Source organism: Eptatretus burgeri, chromosome 5 (assembly GCF_056783735.1).
Source record: "Eptatretus burgeri isolate ZD-2024b chromosome 5, Ebu_testis_v1, whole genome shotgun sequence".
NCBI classification, from domain to species: Eukaryota; Metazoa; Chordata; class Myxini; order Myxiniformes; family Myxinidae; genus Eptatretus; species Eptatretus burgeri.
In genome coordinates, this window is record NC_140965.1 from 19,077,709 (window position 1) to 19,094,499 (window position 16,791).

The following is a 16,791-nucleotide window of genomic DNA, read 5'->3' on the forward strand; positions in this document are numbered from 1 at the left end:
GGACCATTTTTAAAGTCGAACCACCGACCGCCCGGACTCAGAGCTGACCATCTCACCATTACACCACCGAGGCTGGTGAAGATATCACTGCGGTCGAGTGTGCAGAGAAGGGCAACCAAGACTCTGGAGATTGTTCAGGAAGTTTGTGTTAAAATTGGTCTCAGCGAGAGTTTGCTTCTGAAGACCTTACACATTCAAGGTAAATCCGAGGACCCGGTCCAGGATCGGACCTCAGGAATCACACTCGGGGTAGAATGTGCTGACACCTGAAATATCTCAACTTTTGTCCATCAAGTTCATTTGAACATCCCATTGGTTTCATTCACATTGCAATAAAAACTTACCCCGTGGTCTCAGAAACCAAAAATGGACCTTTAGTGGACACATGACCAACAAGAGGACCGACTGGCACTCGACGGGGTCTGAGGGTCACACAGACAACACCTGGATTCGGCGAGGTGAGTCACCCCCAGTGTTTCAGGTAGATCCACTCCCCTTCCACAACCACCACAACCACAACCACCACAATTTCAAAAGGAGCACAAACTCGTGGCCATGGCGCTCATTTACGTAAACCCCCCCGAATGCCACGGTCCAGAGCCAGAGGTCCTACCCTGTCCTTGGACGACCTTCTTGTTGGCGAGGCGAAGCTGGAGCCGCCGGCCATCAACCTCCCAAACTTGTCCCAGTGCACGTTGTGCGTCACTCGCCAACACGAAGGTCACGTATCCGTAACCTCGACACTCATCTTCACCTGCTCAGGAACACGGACGACGATTACAAAACGCCAAACATCCCGTTCATCCGTTCACCCGTCGGCCCCAGAGCTTCACCTTTTCTCTTCACCACGAAGCATCGCTTCACACGTCCGACTTGTTCAAAGTTTAATCGCAGGGCGTCCGAGTCCGCCTCGGGAGCGAGGTTCTGTATGAACAGAGTACTCGTGCACACGGACATCACCGGAGGCGCCATGTTACTACTCCACAACACTCGTGCGCACTGATTCCACCGGAGGCGCCATCTTACTACTCCACAACAGCCAACAGGAAGCGCACCGTCCGCTCGACGGACGGTGCGCTTTTTTTTTAATTCCACACTTTTTAAGGGAAAGCAAACGCACGAGATCCCCCAACTCAAATGTATCCGTACTGTACTCGGAAACAACTGTCGTACGTGACGAGACCAACTACGAAATATAAGTGCTTGTTCATACACCGCCTATATAGGAAGATTGCGCGGATTACATCAGAGAAGTGGGATCCATGGAATTATTCACACATGCGAACGTTGAAAAACGTCAAGCAACGTAAAGACGTCATTAGAAAACGTGACAAACGTGATCTTCGTTGGCATTCGCAGGACCGATACAAACGGGAGAGGATGAATTGAATGAGAAATATATAAACAATGAAAACCAATGATCAAAAAGTTAAATTGTGGGTCGAAGCTTGGGTGACGCAAGAAGAAAATGGAGGACAAAAAAAATCAAAGTCAGCCCGCCCGTGGGTTCTTCAGTTCAACTGCTTTTAATGGCGTCTCCTGCTCCACTTGACTCCACAGCTCGCTGACGTCACTTCCGGTTCCGCCTCGTCAGTTCCGGCTCATCGTGCATTTGTTAATACTAGTGCGTGCCCCTTCGTGCGTGGCCGTACGTGCAAAAAAAAAGAAGAAAAGAAAAAAAAAGAATAATTGTGACGTCAATTGTGACGTCATAGCACCGTGTCCTGTCATTGGTTTGGTAAATAAATGGCAATAACTTGGGAACCACTTGTCCGATTAATTTCAAACATTGAAAAGGCACATCCACAGGGCCCCAGCAATATACCTGGCAAGTTTCAATTAGATCGGACCAGTGGTTGTCGAGAAACAGCGGTCACACACACACACACGCACGCACGCACGCACGCACGCACGCACGCACGCACGCACGCACACACACACACACACACACGCACACACGCACATTGCTGGAATTATAGATAGATTCATGTAACTCCCAACACCACATATTCCTTTTTTCGTGAAAATGACAACGAATAATGAACCCCTCCCCCCCCCAAAAAAAGTTAGCATGCAATGCAAGATAACATGTCACATGACAAAGACCTTGGTTCATTCAGGGGCTCGACGATATCTCGTCCCACGACGAACACCTGGGGTAAAAACTTGTGGAGGCATTTGTTGGACGGAGCTTTGTATGTGCCCTGTAGTACTCAGAACTTGTCGTACTTCCAGCAGCAACTCCATTTGAGGTCTCAATTTGCAGGTGTGAGATGAATTGCAGTCCACACTTTCCCATCAGAAAGTCTGTAGGTAGCAGGACCTCTCTGTTCACTCACCTTGAGGGGTTGGGTTAAGTTGTTTTGTCCTTTCTGGTGAAGTCCAGGTTTCCGAACTCGCACGAAAGAACCACATTGGAAGGTGGAAGGTTTCGCTCCTCAACGCTTGTCTGTGTATTGTTTAGACTTCTCTTGTTTCTGTTGAACACAGTGTCTCGCATCCTCGAGTCTTGCAGCAGGTACATTGATCTGACGGTCCCCAATGTGCAACTTGGTGTGCATGTACATCCATGTAGAAGTTCAGCAGGGGTCTGATGAGTTGTTGCACGTCTTGTAGCTCGATACGTTTGCAAGAAGTCAGGTACGAATGATTTCAAGGGCTTCCCTTTGAGATTTGCAGGATGTCAACAGTCTTTAAACACTCTGTTGAAGCGTTCTATCTCCCGTTCGCTTGTGGGTCATAGATAGACTGTCCAGACACAACTCTCAATTGGCCTGCCCAATGTCTCTCAAAGACATTCTATCTTCCTCAAAGACCAAAAGTAGACTGACAACCATGTTCGCCCAGGGTTTGCTTGAAAACTTTGCCGATAACGGGGCCTTCAAGCTGGTTGTTGCGCATAGCAACAAGATAAAAGGGCTACGACTTTGAAAAAGAACATTCACACGAAGAGGCCGATACGCTTATTCCTCGCCAAGTCCTGCCATCTGTAACCGAGAAGGCTCGGCGGGAGATATGAGTTTGGTCACCAGACACCGACGTTCTCACGCATCTTCTTGACCTGGTCTCTCACGACCGACTTGGAGCTCTAATTCACCTCAAGTTCTTGACCGGTAAAGAGGCAAGATACAGAGAAATTGATGTGGTAGAGTGAAGTGCAAGGACTTGGACATCACAAATGCCAAGGACTCGTTGGGCTCCACAATTTCACCGACGCCGACTGGGGTGGGAAATTTGCAGGTATTTCCAAGAAGACCTGGGTTGGTGCCTGCATGAAGCTTGAAGAAGATGAACCAGCAATCAACTGCTCCAGGGTGCTTGGTGAAGGTCCTATTCCGAGTGTCCTGGTCAATGGTGAATTGCCACCACAGGTCAAGGGTTTGGAGCAGTTCATCTGCCGCGTTTACTGCCCGGCAGGTCCCGCAACCCTACCAGCTGGAAGATGGGAAATGTTTCGTTCCAAGAACTTGGAGGGAGAGATGTTACCTCCAACGCGTGCTGCCTCACCACCACATAACTACACGTGCAAATTACATTTCCATGCGTGATAAGTCAGACACTACTAACTGTCCGACTCTTCCTCCCATTGAAGAAAATGGTTGCAATGTTGAGGAAGGTGTTTATGTTCCAGTGAGGTGTCTCGCCCTGTCCGCTCCTCGAGCTGTGATGGAACTGATGAAATGTGCATGTAAATTAGGGTGCAAAGGAAGGTGCAGCTGCTTCAAGAACAGACTTCCCCTGTACCTCTCTCTGTAAGTACGATGGCAGTGATTGTGGAAACGTGATGATTGTGGAAAAAAATGGTGATGTCTTAACCTTACCCGCCTGCACGCTGCAATATATCGCTGAATAAATTGGGATACAGCAATGGCGCGACAATATGTAACCACTAAGAGGCGCCCAAGATGATGTCACACCTGTTACGCTGCCAGACCCTCAAACAAAAGTGCACCTTGAGTGACCTGGCAAGTTTCAACGCAAGTGCCGAGGCATGTGTTCGAGCTATTAGTCAATCAAAAAGGCAACGTACTCACAGGAAGAACATCAAATCTGGTCAACAAAAAGAGTCCCGAACCACAATTTAAAAACGGTTTATCCGAAGCACTATCAACGACAGCAACCCAAGCTGGGCTTCCACCATATCCAAAACAAACACGAAAACCTCAACAAACCCAAGATAAAGCATTCGGAATCATCACAGCCTCTCCCCGAGTCACCGACACAGACCAACTTCATGCAGAAACAAAACTACTTCCTCTCTAGACTTGAACACCACCTTGATGTCAGAGGTGCACACACACACACACACACACACACACACACACACACACACACACACACACACACACACACACACACACACACACACACACACACACACACACACACTTTATTGATGCCACCCGGACACCAGAATACCCACGTCACCACTTGTTCAATTACCCACCTCCTCCTCAGAACTCAGGACCCGCTCTGCCCACACTGTCGCGTCGAAGCCGAAACCGTCCACCATCTACTCACAACCTGACCTCAACTAACACGACATCGACAACTCTTCAACATCTACTCTCTTAAAGATCTCTGAGGGAATCCAGTCATTATGGGTGGCTTCCTTGGGGGGAGCCAGTTTGGAAGACAGGAACTAAATCCATCCGTTGGGACCATACTCTGTGCAGAGCGTTGGTGCTGCCTAAGCAGTCTCCTTGGCTATTGGGCACAATCCTGGACGGGTCGCCACGCCGACATAGTACACCAGCATGCTGGTACTCGTTGTGCCGACCTCGGAAGGATGACAGGCCGAGTTAACCCCACCTGGTATTAATTCAACAGTGAGCGGGGTTTGAACTCAGGACCCGAGGATCCCAAGCCCACCACCCTAACTATTAAGCCAACACCAGGCTTAAGGAACTGAATGATGATAAAGATTATGACGTCATATTTATTACATCCTCTGTTTTTGTCTGTATTGTCAAATGTGAAATAAACATTCAACAAAAATTTTTATTGCCAATTATTAGCTCACCGGGAACGTAGATCCAGGGAGCTTATGGGATGGCGCGTCGTTAGTCCGTCCGTCCGTCTATCAGTCAGTCAGTCAGTCAGTCCGTCCGCAAATACTTCCAACGTCTCTGAAACTACACATACGATTTTGATGAAACTTTACCAGAACGTTCATCACTGTGTATGCACTAAAGTTTGTTCATGTCATAAAAATTTTTTTTTTTTAAATCGGGACCAAGGGGGGTCTATGGGGGTTGCCCCCCAAAATAAATATTCGCCTTGTTCTCATCAACTACACGTATAATACAATGTTGATGAAACTTGACCAGAACTCGTGATGTACCAAAGTTTGTTCACGGCATAAAAAATTGGGGTCTGAGGGGGTCGACAGAGGGTGTTTACGGGGGGGGGGGGTTGCTCCCCCTCCCCCCCAAATAGGTATTTGCTTTCTTCTCAGAAATGACACACAAACTTCCGATGAAACTTGACTCCAACTTTCGTCACCCGTGATATAGCAAAGTTTGTTCGTGACATAAGAAAAATCAGGGTCCAAGGTGATGTAAGGGGTGGTTGTCCCCAAAATAATAATTACTTTCTTATCTGAAACTACACACATAAATTTTTGATGAAACTTCACCACAACCTTTATTACCTGTGATGTACCAAAGTTTGTTAATGGACTTAAAAAAAAAGCCATCGGTATTTACTTTCTTCGCCATTACATATTTGGTGAGTCATCCATGCCTACCAGTGGTTCCCTGGATATCTTATCCAGCCGCTACCAGATGAGTGCCATGGGGTATTGCCCCTAAGTTTATTTTATGTTTTGTAGTGTTAAATTGCAATTGTTGAAGAACATGAAAATTCAAATCAAGTGGCCTGGTAGAGTAGGGTACGAACAAATGATGGATGCTGAACATACAGTAAAGTGGTATGAGCAAAGAGAGAGTATTGTGGTTGGGATGGTGAAACAATGGAATAAGAGGGATGGAGGGAGGACTCAGCCAAGTTTTTCAGTCTCCTCTGAGTACTCAAGTGCCCTCCTCTCAGTTTTCTCGACATTCTGGAGCAGTCCCTTGAGTGCAATCCTATGAGATGTTTATCTGAGACAACAGTTGGGGTTAGGGTTGGGGTTAGGGTTGGGGTTAGCAAACAACAGCACAAACAGCAAACGTCTTGTATAAAACTACAACAGCAAACGGATATTTCTCAATTTTTGAAAAGCTTTTCAAAGGGAGGTACAGCACCGTGTTCGACCTCATTTCAAGATTTTGCAGTTGTTCTCTTCCTCTTCCCTTCATAGGAGGTGAGGTCCGATGGCACCACGCTTCTGCCCTGCCTTGACCATAATACTCCACCACCTCCCTCCGTCCTCAGTCAACTCCCTTCACTATCCAACCACCCACACTTACTGATATCCCTCCTCACAAAATCCTCCCATCTAATCTGTGATATCTGCTCTCTTTGCCATTCTTTCTTCCCCTATTCGCACCAAGTGTGCAGCCCATCTGAGTCAGAATTTCACCAATCTCCCCGTCAAGCTCATCTGCACACCAATCTCATCGCTCATTTCAAGATTTTGTAGTCCAGTACACTAATTCATTTTTACCAACCAATGCTAGGATTGTAAGAACAAATGGCAATGGTTCGAATTGCGAATCCATCACCGATATCAGTCTGTGTCGCTCACATCAGTCCACCTGTTGCTAGGTACAATCACCTGTGCATTAAAACTGCTGCTGAGTTGATCGGGGATTGAATCTATCATAAAGGATACCACCTGTCATGTTGAAAACTGGTATTTTTTTTCTTCCCAATTTAGCTACAGAGAATAGATATAACTTTGTGTCAGGACTTAAACAATCAAAATTTTATGAATGAAATACAAACACTCATGACAAAAGATTTTAAATTGTGATAAAAAGGATGGACGATAAATTGTTTAAAAAAAAAATTTTTTTTTAATACTTTTAGCACAATCACATTGGGTACTTTACACGAACAGAACAATCATTTTTCAATAAATGGCGTAATCCTCCCCATAATACTCGGTGCACGTGCACAGAAACACCAGGAAACGTCAGCATTCATGACGTCATAAAGGACGTCATAAAGGAGATAAGTCTTATTACTTAAAATGTCTCACAAAGCTTCTGAAATAAGTGGAAAATACTTGGAAAAGTACCTGAGAGAAAGGACTGTGCCTCTAAACAACAAAGGACTTGGAGAACTTTCTCAGCTCATCGAGCGAGCACGTGCGCGGACTGCAAACTCCCGACCAGGTGAATGACCAGGCCAGGCGACCGTGCGTCCACAACCATATATCCGAGATGTATGGATCGATTTTATTTGTACGAGGCAAAAAGACAACACACATGATGGTATACATATGCACGTCATTGTTTTCTCTTCTGAGATCAGCTCCAAAATGGCTGACTGGCGGCCATTTTCTTACTTACAATGTGTCCCCAACCATTTCTTAGACATGCACGATCCGATTTTGTTCAAACTTGGCACAAGCACCGTACATGATGGTATACACGTGCACCTCACTTTAATTTGTGATCTGATTAAAGATGGCCGACTCGTCGACTGGCAGCCATTTTAGTTGCACCTATATATGGGCTCTCCCTTTTACTCCAGACAGCAAAATTACTAAAACAATGGAGGGGCTATGACATTTTACGTCTTTTTTACTTTGAAATATACACTTAAAAACTGTAGAACACAAATCTCCTTTATAATACTTCCAAGAACCTTCAGTTTTGCAGTACTTTGACATGTTCTTGGGGGGGGGGTGTATGTAATGGGAGCTGTCAAGTGCAGCCCCAGGGAAATGGATGTGGCATGTGAGAGGGTGCTGTAGCGGGGTGAAGAAGAGGCCACCAATATGGCTCTGTGCGATGCCGATTGATGCGCTCTGCGGTGATCAATGAAGCCTCCATCTCAACTGTGACTCAACGTCATCTTATTACAGTGTATAAGGGTGGTGTACAAGTGCTTCATTAGCACTAAACGTCCAGATTAAAAGTGAAGTATACATTTGAACACTGCGCGGGGTATCGTGTTCTATGAATTGGTAGTGGAACACACCCGTGGATGAGTTTATATCCCAGACGAAAATCAAACTCAGGCGAGGCAGCTTCGAGACAAGTGTGCAAACATCAAGAGCATTTATTCTTACTTCTACTTTTCATCCTAATTCTTCAAGATCTACAAACATGCAGAACCCCTTCCCAAAATGTACAGTGGTAGAGTCCATATATAAGTCTGGCAGGGGTAAGCAAGCTGTTTGCTAACGAACACACCCCTTAGGTGTGTTCAGTTACCAAGTTTCTTGTGGAGCACTCACTAAGTGGCTTAAGCACTCAAGCAAGCACTCCATTCAAAACCGTTGATAAGGAACGGCTGGCCGGTTGGCTCGACAAGCACTATCTAACTGCTTGATAAATGAACACACCCCTGGTCTTCTCCAGACGCTTTGTTCGTTTTGATATTTACCCTCGCCAAAGGTAAGGGTATTGCATTTGGGTCATTTTGTTACTTGGCAAAACAATTTTTTTTGACAAGTACGTTGATCACCTCAGTTTGTGTGTTTGTGTGTTTGTGTGTTTTGGTGTTTGTTTGTTTGTGTGTTCGCTCACCTCCAGCCCAAACTGCTCAACCGATCATCCTGAAATTTTCAGAGATTAATGTCACCGACCCTGCGACGGTCCAGCATTGAAGTTTCGTAAAATTTGATCGACCAAAAAAGGTCGACAGAGGCCAATTTGAGCCAAATTTTCTAAAATCCTCAAATTTAATCCGATTTACTTGAAATTTGAACAGGATTTGCATATCAAGTCGATGAATTCAACCACCTATTATTTTTGAGGTTATCTTCGGTGAAAAGATCGACGTATGCCAAAAGGTCAACCCAAAATAGGCCAATTTCTTTAAATTGTTTCTAAAATTGTCACTTTTCATCTGATTGACTTGAAATTTGAAGACCATTTGCATATCAGGTCACTGAATTCAACCGCCTATTAATTTTGAGATCGACATCGGCCAAAAGGCCAATTTGAGCCAAATTTTCTAAAATCCTCAATTCTCATCCGATTGACTTGAAATTTGAAGCAATTTGCATACGAGTCGCCAAATTCAACTACCAATTAATTTTAAGGTTAAAAGGTCAACACAGGCCTAATTTCTAAAATTGATAGATAGGACCAAAAACTAAATATATCACTATATCTCAAAAAGTTGTGGACGAATTATGACAAAACAAGGTGAATGGGTTGAATAGGTGACAAGAACAAGCGGATTGGATTTTGGTTCGGATCCAACCCATAAGTGGGATACAAAACGTGAACTGTTCCACCTGGCAGAGGTATGCACTTTACCGAGTGCCATTCTACTTTGTGCTGTTTTGCCAAATTGTCACTCGATGAATTATTTTTCATTTGTTTGTCTGTCTGTCTGTCTGTTTGTTTGTCCACACAGAACTTTTGTGTTTTTCTCCGCAACTGCTTGTCGGATTGAGACGAAATTTTCACCATTGGTACGACTACTCATGTAGAATATTGTAATGATAATGACGACATCATAGGTCACGTGGTGTGGCAGCCATGTTGGAAAAACGGAAAACCGCACCAAGAAAAAAAAAGTTGAAACTTGGCACATGACAAGTACTCAACATGGGGATTGATTTTTATGACTTCAGAGGTGCCCTCGTTATGACGTCATAATTGCATATGTACAACGACACATCCGATCAGTATGAACATTTTTGAGGGTTATCTCGGGAGAAAATGGTCCACAGAAAAAAAATTCCATTCCATCATCGGTCAAGTGATTCAGCAGCCATATTGTTCTTTACACAGATGACTGCTTGTCCATGAGGAACAAAAGGTTCACACATATGATAGCATAGGTCACATGGTTGGCAGCCATATTGTTTTTTCCCTAAAACCGAGTCAGACGCCTTTTACCTTTAACTATTTGTACTGGACCCACGAAAATTACACATAATGTAAAATGTGACTTCATGTCCTCAACTCTGCCCCCCACCCCACCCCCTCCTCACAAACCAAAGCCACAATGATGCCCTCCAAAACCACAACCACGTCCCTCCAAAGCCACAATCACATCCCTCCAAAACCACAACCACGTCCCTCCAAAGCCACAATGACGCCTCTCCAAAACCACAACCACGCCCCTCCAAAGCCACAATCACTTCCCTCCAAAACCACAACCACGCCCCTCCAAAGCCACAATCACTTCCTTCCAAAACCACAACCACGCCCCTCCAAAACCACAACCACGTCCCTCCAAAGCCACAATCACATCCCTCCAAAACCACAACCACGTCCCTCCAAAGCCACAATGACGCCTCTCCAAAACCACAACCACGCCCCTCCAAAGCCACAATCACTTCCCTCCAAAACCACAACCACGCCCCTCCAAAGCCACAATCACTTCCCTCCAAAACCACAACCACGCCCCTCCAAAGCCACAAGCACGCCCCTCCAAAGCCACAATCACCTCCCTCCAAAAACACCACCACGCCCCTCCAAAGCCACAAGCACGCCCTCCAAAGCCACAATCACTTCCCTCCAAAACCACAACCACGCCCCTCCAAAGCCACAATCACTTCCCTCCAAAGCCACAAGCACGCCCCTCCAAAGCCACAACCACGCCCCTCCAAAGCCACAATCACTTCCCTCTAAAACCACAACCACGCCCCTCCAAAGCCACAACCACGCCCCTCCAAAGCCACAATCACTTCCCTCCAAAACCACAACCACGCCCCTCCAAAGCCACAATCACGCCCCTCCAAAACCACAATCACGTCCCTCCAAAACCAGAATCACGCCCCTCCTAAGCCGCAATCACTTCCCTCCAAAACCACAACCACGCCCCTCCAAAGCCACAATCACTTCCCTCCAAAACCACAACCACGCCCCTCCAAAGCCACAATCACGTCCCTCCAAAACCACAATCACACCCCTCCAAAGGCACAATCACACCCCTCCAAAGACACAATCACGCCCCTCCAAATCCACAATCACTTCCCTCCAAAGCCACAACCTCCTCTTCCCCACCCCCAAGCTCTGCCCTATCTTTGCTGTCCTTCCCCTCCTTTCCTGAAGACATCAATCCCTTCCCCACTCCAGGCCGACAACCCCACCCACCACCACAACTCCCCAATCCCCTCCAAAGAATCAGCCACTCCTCCACAACCCTGCCCTATCTTTGCTCTCCCACCTCATTCCTCCCCCCCCCCCAAGTCCTCACTTTCCCCCTACCAATGCCGAGGCGTCAATCGTCTCCTTCACTTCAAGCCTACAAACGCCCTCCCCACCCGTGACGGTCGTTTGTCCAACTCACAATAAGGGGAGAGTCGGGTTTCTGTGGTGAGCAGATCACGACATGTCACGATCACCCATCCAACGTACCATCGCGTGAAATAAGCATACAGCTATTTGGGAGGTGTATAAGTTAACACACCATTGCTTCATCGCCAAATCCGATTTTCACAAGGCCCATGACGCCTATCGGCTCAAAATACTTTTAACCGTCGCTCCTGTCATGGTTTTTATACTGAAGGGAAAACTTATGGGGAGGGCGTGACGATCGTGAATATGAGAGCTCCGAAGAGAAGTCTGATTTCGCGTGACAGGAATCACAGTCACGTGATTATTTTTTTTTCCCCAAATATAAATTGTGGGTGGAGTCAGACGAGCCGTTCAACCAATGGGTGGAAAGGAATGTCACAACCGGACGGACAGACGGACAAACGCACGAAGAAGCGTATTATTATTAATGTATTTATTTATTTATCGATTATCTTGGGGTTTTTTTTTCATATCGTTGATGTGACTACAATCGATATCACCCTCGAGAATGTGAGGTTCATGAAACAACAACAACCATCCGGCGGTAAAAGCACGCGACGAGGGAGGTTCGAGCGACGGTTGGTGTTGAGAATCGGTAACACAGACGTGAAGGAAGCCAGGGGGCGCTGGTGAGCTGCGATATTTGGGGGAAGAAGAAGAAGAGGAAGAGGAGGAAGAAGAAGAGCGAGAAAGGAGAGAGAGTGCGCGCTTTCTCGGTACATCTTCACTGGACACGTCGGTGCCTCTTGGTCGCAAGGTGCAGGCGACGCCATGAAGTCCGAAACGGAAGGCACGTACCTCCCTGAGCTGATGGCCGAGAAGGAAGGCCTCGCGGCCTTGGACAAGCCGTACGTGCACGCGAGCCGCCTGCTGAACGGAGGTACGTGCGGGGAATTGTCACGCGCCATGGGCCTAGTCGTGATGGTTGTTAACCGCCTCACCTCGATCGTCCCGGACAAGTTATTCAGCGATTCGTTGTTACTCATCGACTTTTTCTTTGTACCTGCCTGTACTCGGCATTGACGAAGCTCGTGCTCGTTCACCTGATGCACGTGGTAGCTGCCGCAGCACGGCGGCTTCTTCTTCTTCTCCTCCTCCTCGCTTTCTTCCCGCATCTTCAGATCCGAGTTTATCGTTTTAATTTGTTTCTTTTCTTCATAATCCGTTGAATATGTTTCCGATTGTAGACCCGTTGTTATCTCGGTAAATGAAGACGTGTGTTCTTGGACTCACGATCGCCTTGTTCTGGAGTTGTGACTCGATTCTGTGCACTTCCATTGTCCTCGTGATGTTGGGGCTCCGACGTGCGAGGGACCCCCCCCCCCCGGCTCGGTGAACGTGACGCACGGTTTGGTGTCACCGACGCGCTGACGAGCTTGTGTTGTCGGTGGTTACGGGCTCGATGGATGTTAAGCCGACTGTCCCGTCTGCTGTCGTGACTTGATGGAGGTTAAAGACCCCCACGGTGTTTTGGGGGTCATCCAGGTATTGCCGGATATCCGAACAGATTTACAAATTCCGTCGTGAACTACCTCGACCAGTCAGGCATGGTGAGCCAGTTCGTGAAAGACTTTGATGACGTTGAGGCTCCTGCGGCTCGCTGCCAACGGCTCACGATGGGCTGGAAATGCTTTCACTGATCACTTGGAGAAGTTGGAGCTCAGATGTGATCCAATGTTGAACGATGCTATTTATATGTGGGACTGCAGGGGGTGAGGGAGGTTTATAGTTGGAATGTAGTATGGACCGTGTGTTTTGTGTAACTTCGATTTGATCATGTGTTCGGTTAAATGTTATTCGTTTTGTTAAATGTCCACTAAATGGAGGACAGTGAGTGTAGCCTTCAGGATAGAGTGTGTGTGTGTGTGTGTGTGTGTGTGACATCGACTGGGCTGGATGTGTCACTTTGTAAGGCATGAGAAAGCACCTCGCCCTTTCTGGAAAGCACTGCATGATCTATTCAGCCGGCGTCTATGGGCCATGGCAACGCGTTCAGCTGCAGTGCTTGATGGTGAATCTGCTGAGGATGGGAGAGGGATAATAAATTAACAGACAACTGGTTTGGGGGTTGGGCGCTGATGCTGGGGAATAGCCCCACCCCATGCGACGGCCAATGAGGACCAGCCTTGGCTGGTACCCAGGGAGGGGACTGTGGTGGGGGGGGGGGTGCAGGTGGCTGATTGATAATAACTGGTGTACATACAGGCTCTGCCATGATATTTTCTTTTATCTCGAACTCGTCTCGTTCCTGTACGTAGTCAAATTGTGCCTGTCGCAGTGTCTCTCTGCACCATCCTACCATCATCGTCCTGTCTGCACCTTTCTCCACTCTCGTCCACACCGCCAACCCACCTGCACCCTCATCCTGTACAATATCAGGATCGTGCCTTGTTCGTCATTCCCCTTTTTTTCCTTACCGTTGGTGTGTCGAGTTTTTGTGGTGCCCACAGGAATATTTATTTCCTTCCTTGTATATAGTTACATATTCCCCTCTCGCTACTCGTAGTGTAGTAGATAGTAGAAAAATTGTGCAAATTATGATACAAGCATCAAATTTGGCATTTCTGTTCTGCAGGGCTTTCTGATCAAATCTGCCCGATTGGCCATTTGAAAATCCAAGATGGCGGCCATTTTTCAAGATGGCCGCCAAGTTAGCCTCCCGAAGTTGACTTTTTGCTTAGAAGTATTTGTAGTTGTCCGATTTGCATGATCTCAGTGTGTATTCCTATGTTTTCAAGCCCGCTGGAGTGGATTTTCCTGTTTTTAAAGCCCCCTGACCACTTTTACTGATTTTGCACTTTTGTTTATGATTTTCATACGTTTGCATGACTTAACATGTATGTAGTTGTAGCTACTTATGCACGAGGTGTAGTGTTAGAGGTAGTACCTTTGTTTCAGCAGTCAGCCACATCCTTTGGATGGACTACTGGCCCAACTCTCATCTATGGCTCCAAGAAGTTGTTGATGCACAGCATCGGCCACACCCTGGTAAACCGCGTTGGCTCGTGGGCTAAACTAGATGAGGGTAGCACACAGAAGGTCTCTGCGTGTGAGGAGTACATCGAGCTCCAAATTTTCTAAGTGCTCGAAGTTGATGAAACAGATGTGCTGTTTGAATCCAGGCCACTTACCAGTCCTTTAATCAACATTTCCAGTTCATTGTCAAGTAAGAATTTCTTGAAGGAGTGATTGTCGGGCACTACCAAGGCACATTGGTGAACAATGGAGGCAAGAGAGTCCACAGTTCCAGTTCTGGAGTCTGGTGCTGGACATCGAGCTCACCATATTCACTCTGATCCGCTCATTCAAAGAAGGAGACTTCAACCTGTACCGTGAAGCACTTTCAGAACTGGCGCCTTACTTCTTTGCGAATAACAATGTCAACTAGAGGGGGAGCACTCTGTAGAGTGCAAAACCTCCACCGTCAATACTGCTGGGTCACTTAAGCGAACCTGATATGCTATTCATTGTAGGTCAAAACGGATCAGACTCTACTGAACCACGATTGAATAAACTAAACTAGATCGACGTGCATGTAGAAATGCCAAAAAAAAAAAAATCGAAATTTTTTTGAAAAAAAACTTGCAAAATGTTTTTTTTTCTCTCAAATTTTTTTTTGGGGGGGGGGTTGGAAATCACTTAAAACGTGTAGAAATGCAAAAAAAAACAAATCAAAATTTTGTTGAAAATAAGTTTCAAAATCTTTTTTTCTCTAACAATTTTGTTTGGGGGGGTGGGGGTTGGAAATCGCTTAAAACGTGTAGAAATGCAAAAAAAAAGAAATCAAAATTTTGTTGAAAAAAGAAGTTTCAAAAAATTCTTTTTTTCTCGAACAATTTTTTTTTTGGGGGGGGGAGGTTGGAAATCACTTAAAACGTGTAGAAATGCAAAAAAAAAATTCTCAATTTTTTTTTGGGGGGGGCCCAAGTCCAAAATCTAATGCCATGATCCTTGGACCATACATAACCCCCCCCCCCACCAAGTTACGTCGAAATCTGTCGGAGTTTTTCCGTAATACTGTTCACAAACAAACAGAAAGGGGTGAAAACAGTAACCTCCGATCTTCGATGGCGGAGGTTAACTATGCGCTATGGATCCCAGTTCACCTCCGAGATATGATGTCGCTTGAGCAACAACATCCAGATGTGGCCAGTGAGTTTCACAAAGGGAACTTCGTTATCCACAAGTCGAGGAGAGAATTCTCTGCCCTGGCACTCGACCAAGCCCACGAGCAAAATAATGCAGTCATCAAAGGTGACTGAGGAGCAATTGGGTTGACAGAAGACCCAGCAGCACTTCGTAGGTGGATGGTCGCTGGACCCGAAGTGAGTCGTCGAGTAGCTGGATACGAGGCAATGTCTGGTATGAAAGATGCAACCAACAACAGCAGACACCCTGAGTAGACACTGGGTGCCCATAAATCTTTCTTTAAAAAGGTGAAAACACTCTCTGCAGTAATGCAGGAGATGGGCAACCCATTCCAAGAAGAATCAGCCGACCTACTGGTACTAGACATGAATAACATTGCAGACCCAACTCTAGCCGAAATGGTAGCTACACATCACCAGCGGGGCAAAGAGCAGTTCCATTCATTCATGGAGCGGCTACAGAATGAAGGTGAATGTCCTGTCTGTCATCCAATCAATAAAAACATTGTTTCTTCAAACAAAAGCAAGCTGGGGGAAGTTCTAAGGAGAAAGTCCCGAAAGACGACTGTCAGCTGTTCTCATGACTGTTCATCTCATGCCAGAACAGGCAGTGTGACTTGCAGGAATTCTTCAAGCATGAGAATCAGTTGCACACTGCATCTCTCGGTGACAGTGGCAAGCTTCATACATGTCAGAAGTCACAGCTGGCTGAAATTCTTGAAGCACAAGTGAACATCCCAGACAGAGAACCAAGGGGAGATGCAGTCATCATTGATGGCTCAGCACTTATCAATGCCCTACCTCCACGCACTTCAAAGATATTTGATGACTATGCTAAAGAATACATCATCCCAAAGGTGGAATCCTATGGTGCCAGGTACGAGAGGGTGGACGTAATGTTTGATGTGCACAAGAAGTCAAGTCTGAAGTCTGAGGCAAGGTCGAAAAGTGGGCAAGGAATCAGAAGAAGAGTGACAGGAACCAGTAAGACCTCAAGTAACTGGAGAAGCTTTCGTCGAGATGACAGCAACAAGACTGAGCTGTTTCACTTCCTTGCGGAAAAGATGTGTGAAGCACAGACGACAAGCACACTCATTGTCACAAAAGGAGAAGATGCCATTAGCAACACGAGGAAGTCACTGGATGCTGTGTCTCCATGTTGTCATGAAGAAGCTGACAGTCGAATATTGGTACACGCCAGGTATGCAACGACGGATGGTAGCAAGTCCATTATCATTAAGGCTAATGACACGGACGTACTAGTC

At 46.4% G+C, this 16,791-nt stretch overlaps 2 protein-coding genes and 1 long non-coding RNA gene across 6 annotated transcripts in view; 1 reads left to right on the forward strand and 2 right to left on the reverse strand.

Moving 5' to 3' along the window:
• The window catches only part of RBM28 (RNA binding motif protein 28), a 37,650-nt gene extending 36,512 nt beyond the window's left edge, over positions 1 to 1,138 (reverse strand). The window contains exons 1-2 of the mRNA XM_085880898.1: positions 834 to 1,138; positions 614 to 754 (exon numbers count right to left, since the gene is read on the reverse strand). Coding sequence (XP_085737024.1) covers positions 614 to 754; positions 834 to 972 — 280 coding nt within the window. The 5' untranslated portion in view covers positions 973 to 1,138. The remainder of the gene's footprint in view (positions 1 to 613; positions 755 to 833) is intronic.
• Positions 1,139 to 5,620: 4,482 nt separating this feature from the next.
• On the reverse strand, positions 5,621 to 11,822 carry LOC147025962 (uncharacterized). The gene is made up of 2 exons (XR_015058070.1): positions 11,371 to 11,822; positions 5,621 to 6,104 (listed from the first exon to the last, which is right to left on the reverse strand). It is a non-coding gene; the product is annotated as an uncharacterized LOC147025962 (long non-coding RNA).
• Positions 11,823 to 11,963: 141 nt separating this feature from the next.
• Positions 11,964 to 16,791, forward strand: part of LOC147025963 (KH domain-containing, RNA-binding, signal transduction-associated protein 2-like) — a 57,599-nt gene continuing 52,771 nt past the window's right edge. For 2 of the 4 annotated variants that reach the window (XM_085880906.1, XM_085880905.1), the window contains exon 1: positions 11,971 to 12,258. In XM_085880906.1, coding sequence (XP_085737032.1) covers positions 12,150 to 12,258 — 109 coding nt within the window. In that variant the 5' untranslated portion in view covers positions 11,971 to 12,149. Of the gene's footprint in view, positions 12,259 to 16,791 lie in introns of all 4 variants that reach the window. The other 2 variants (XM_085880907.1, XM_085880904.1) reach the window with 2 other exon arrangements.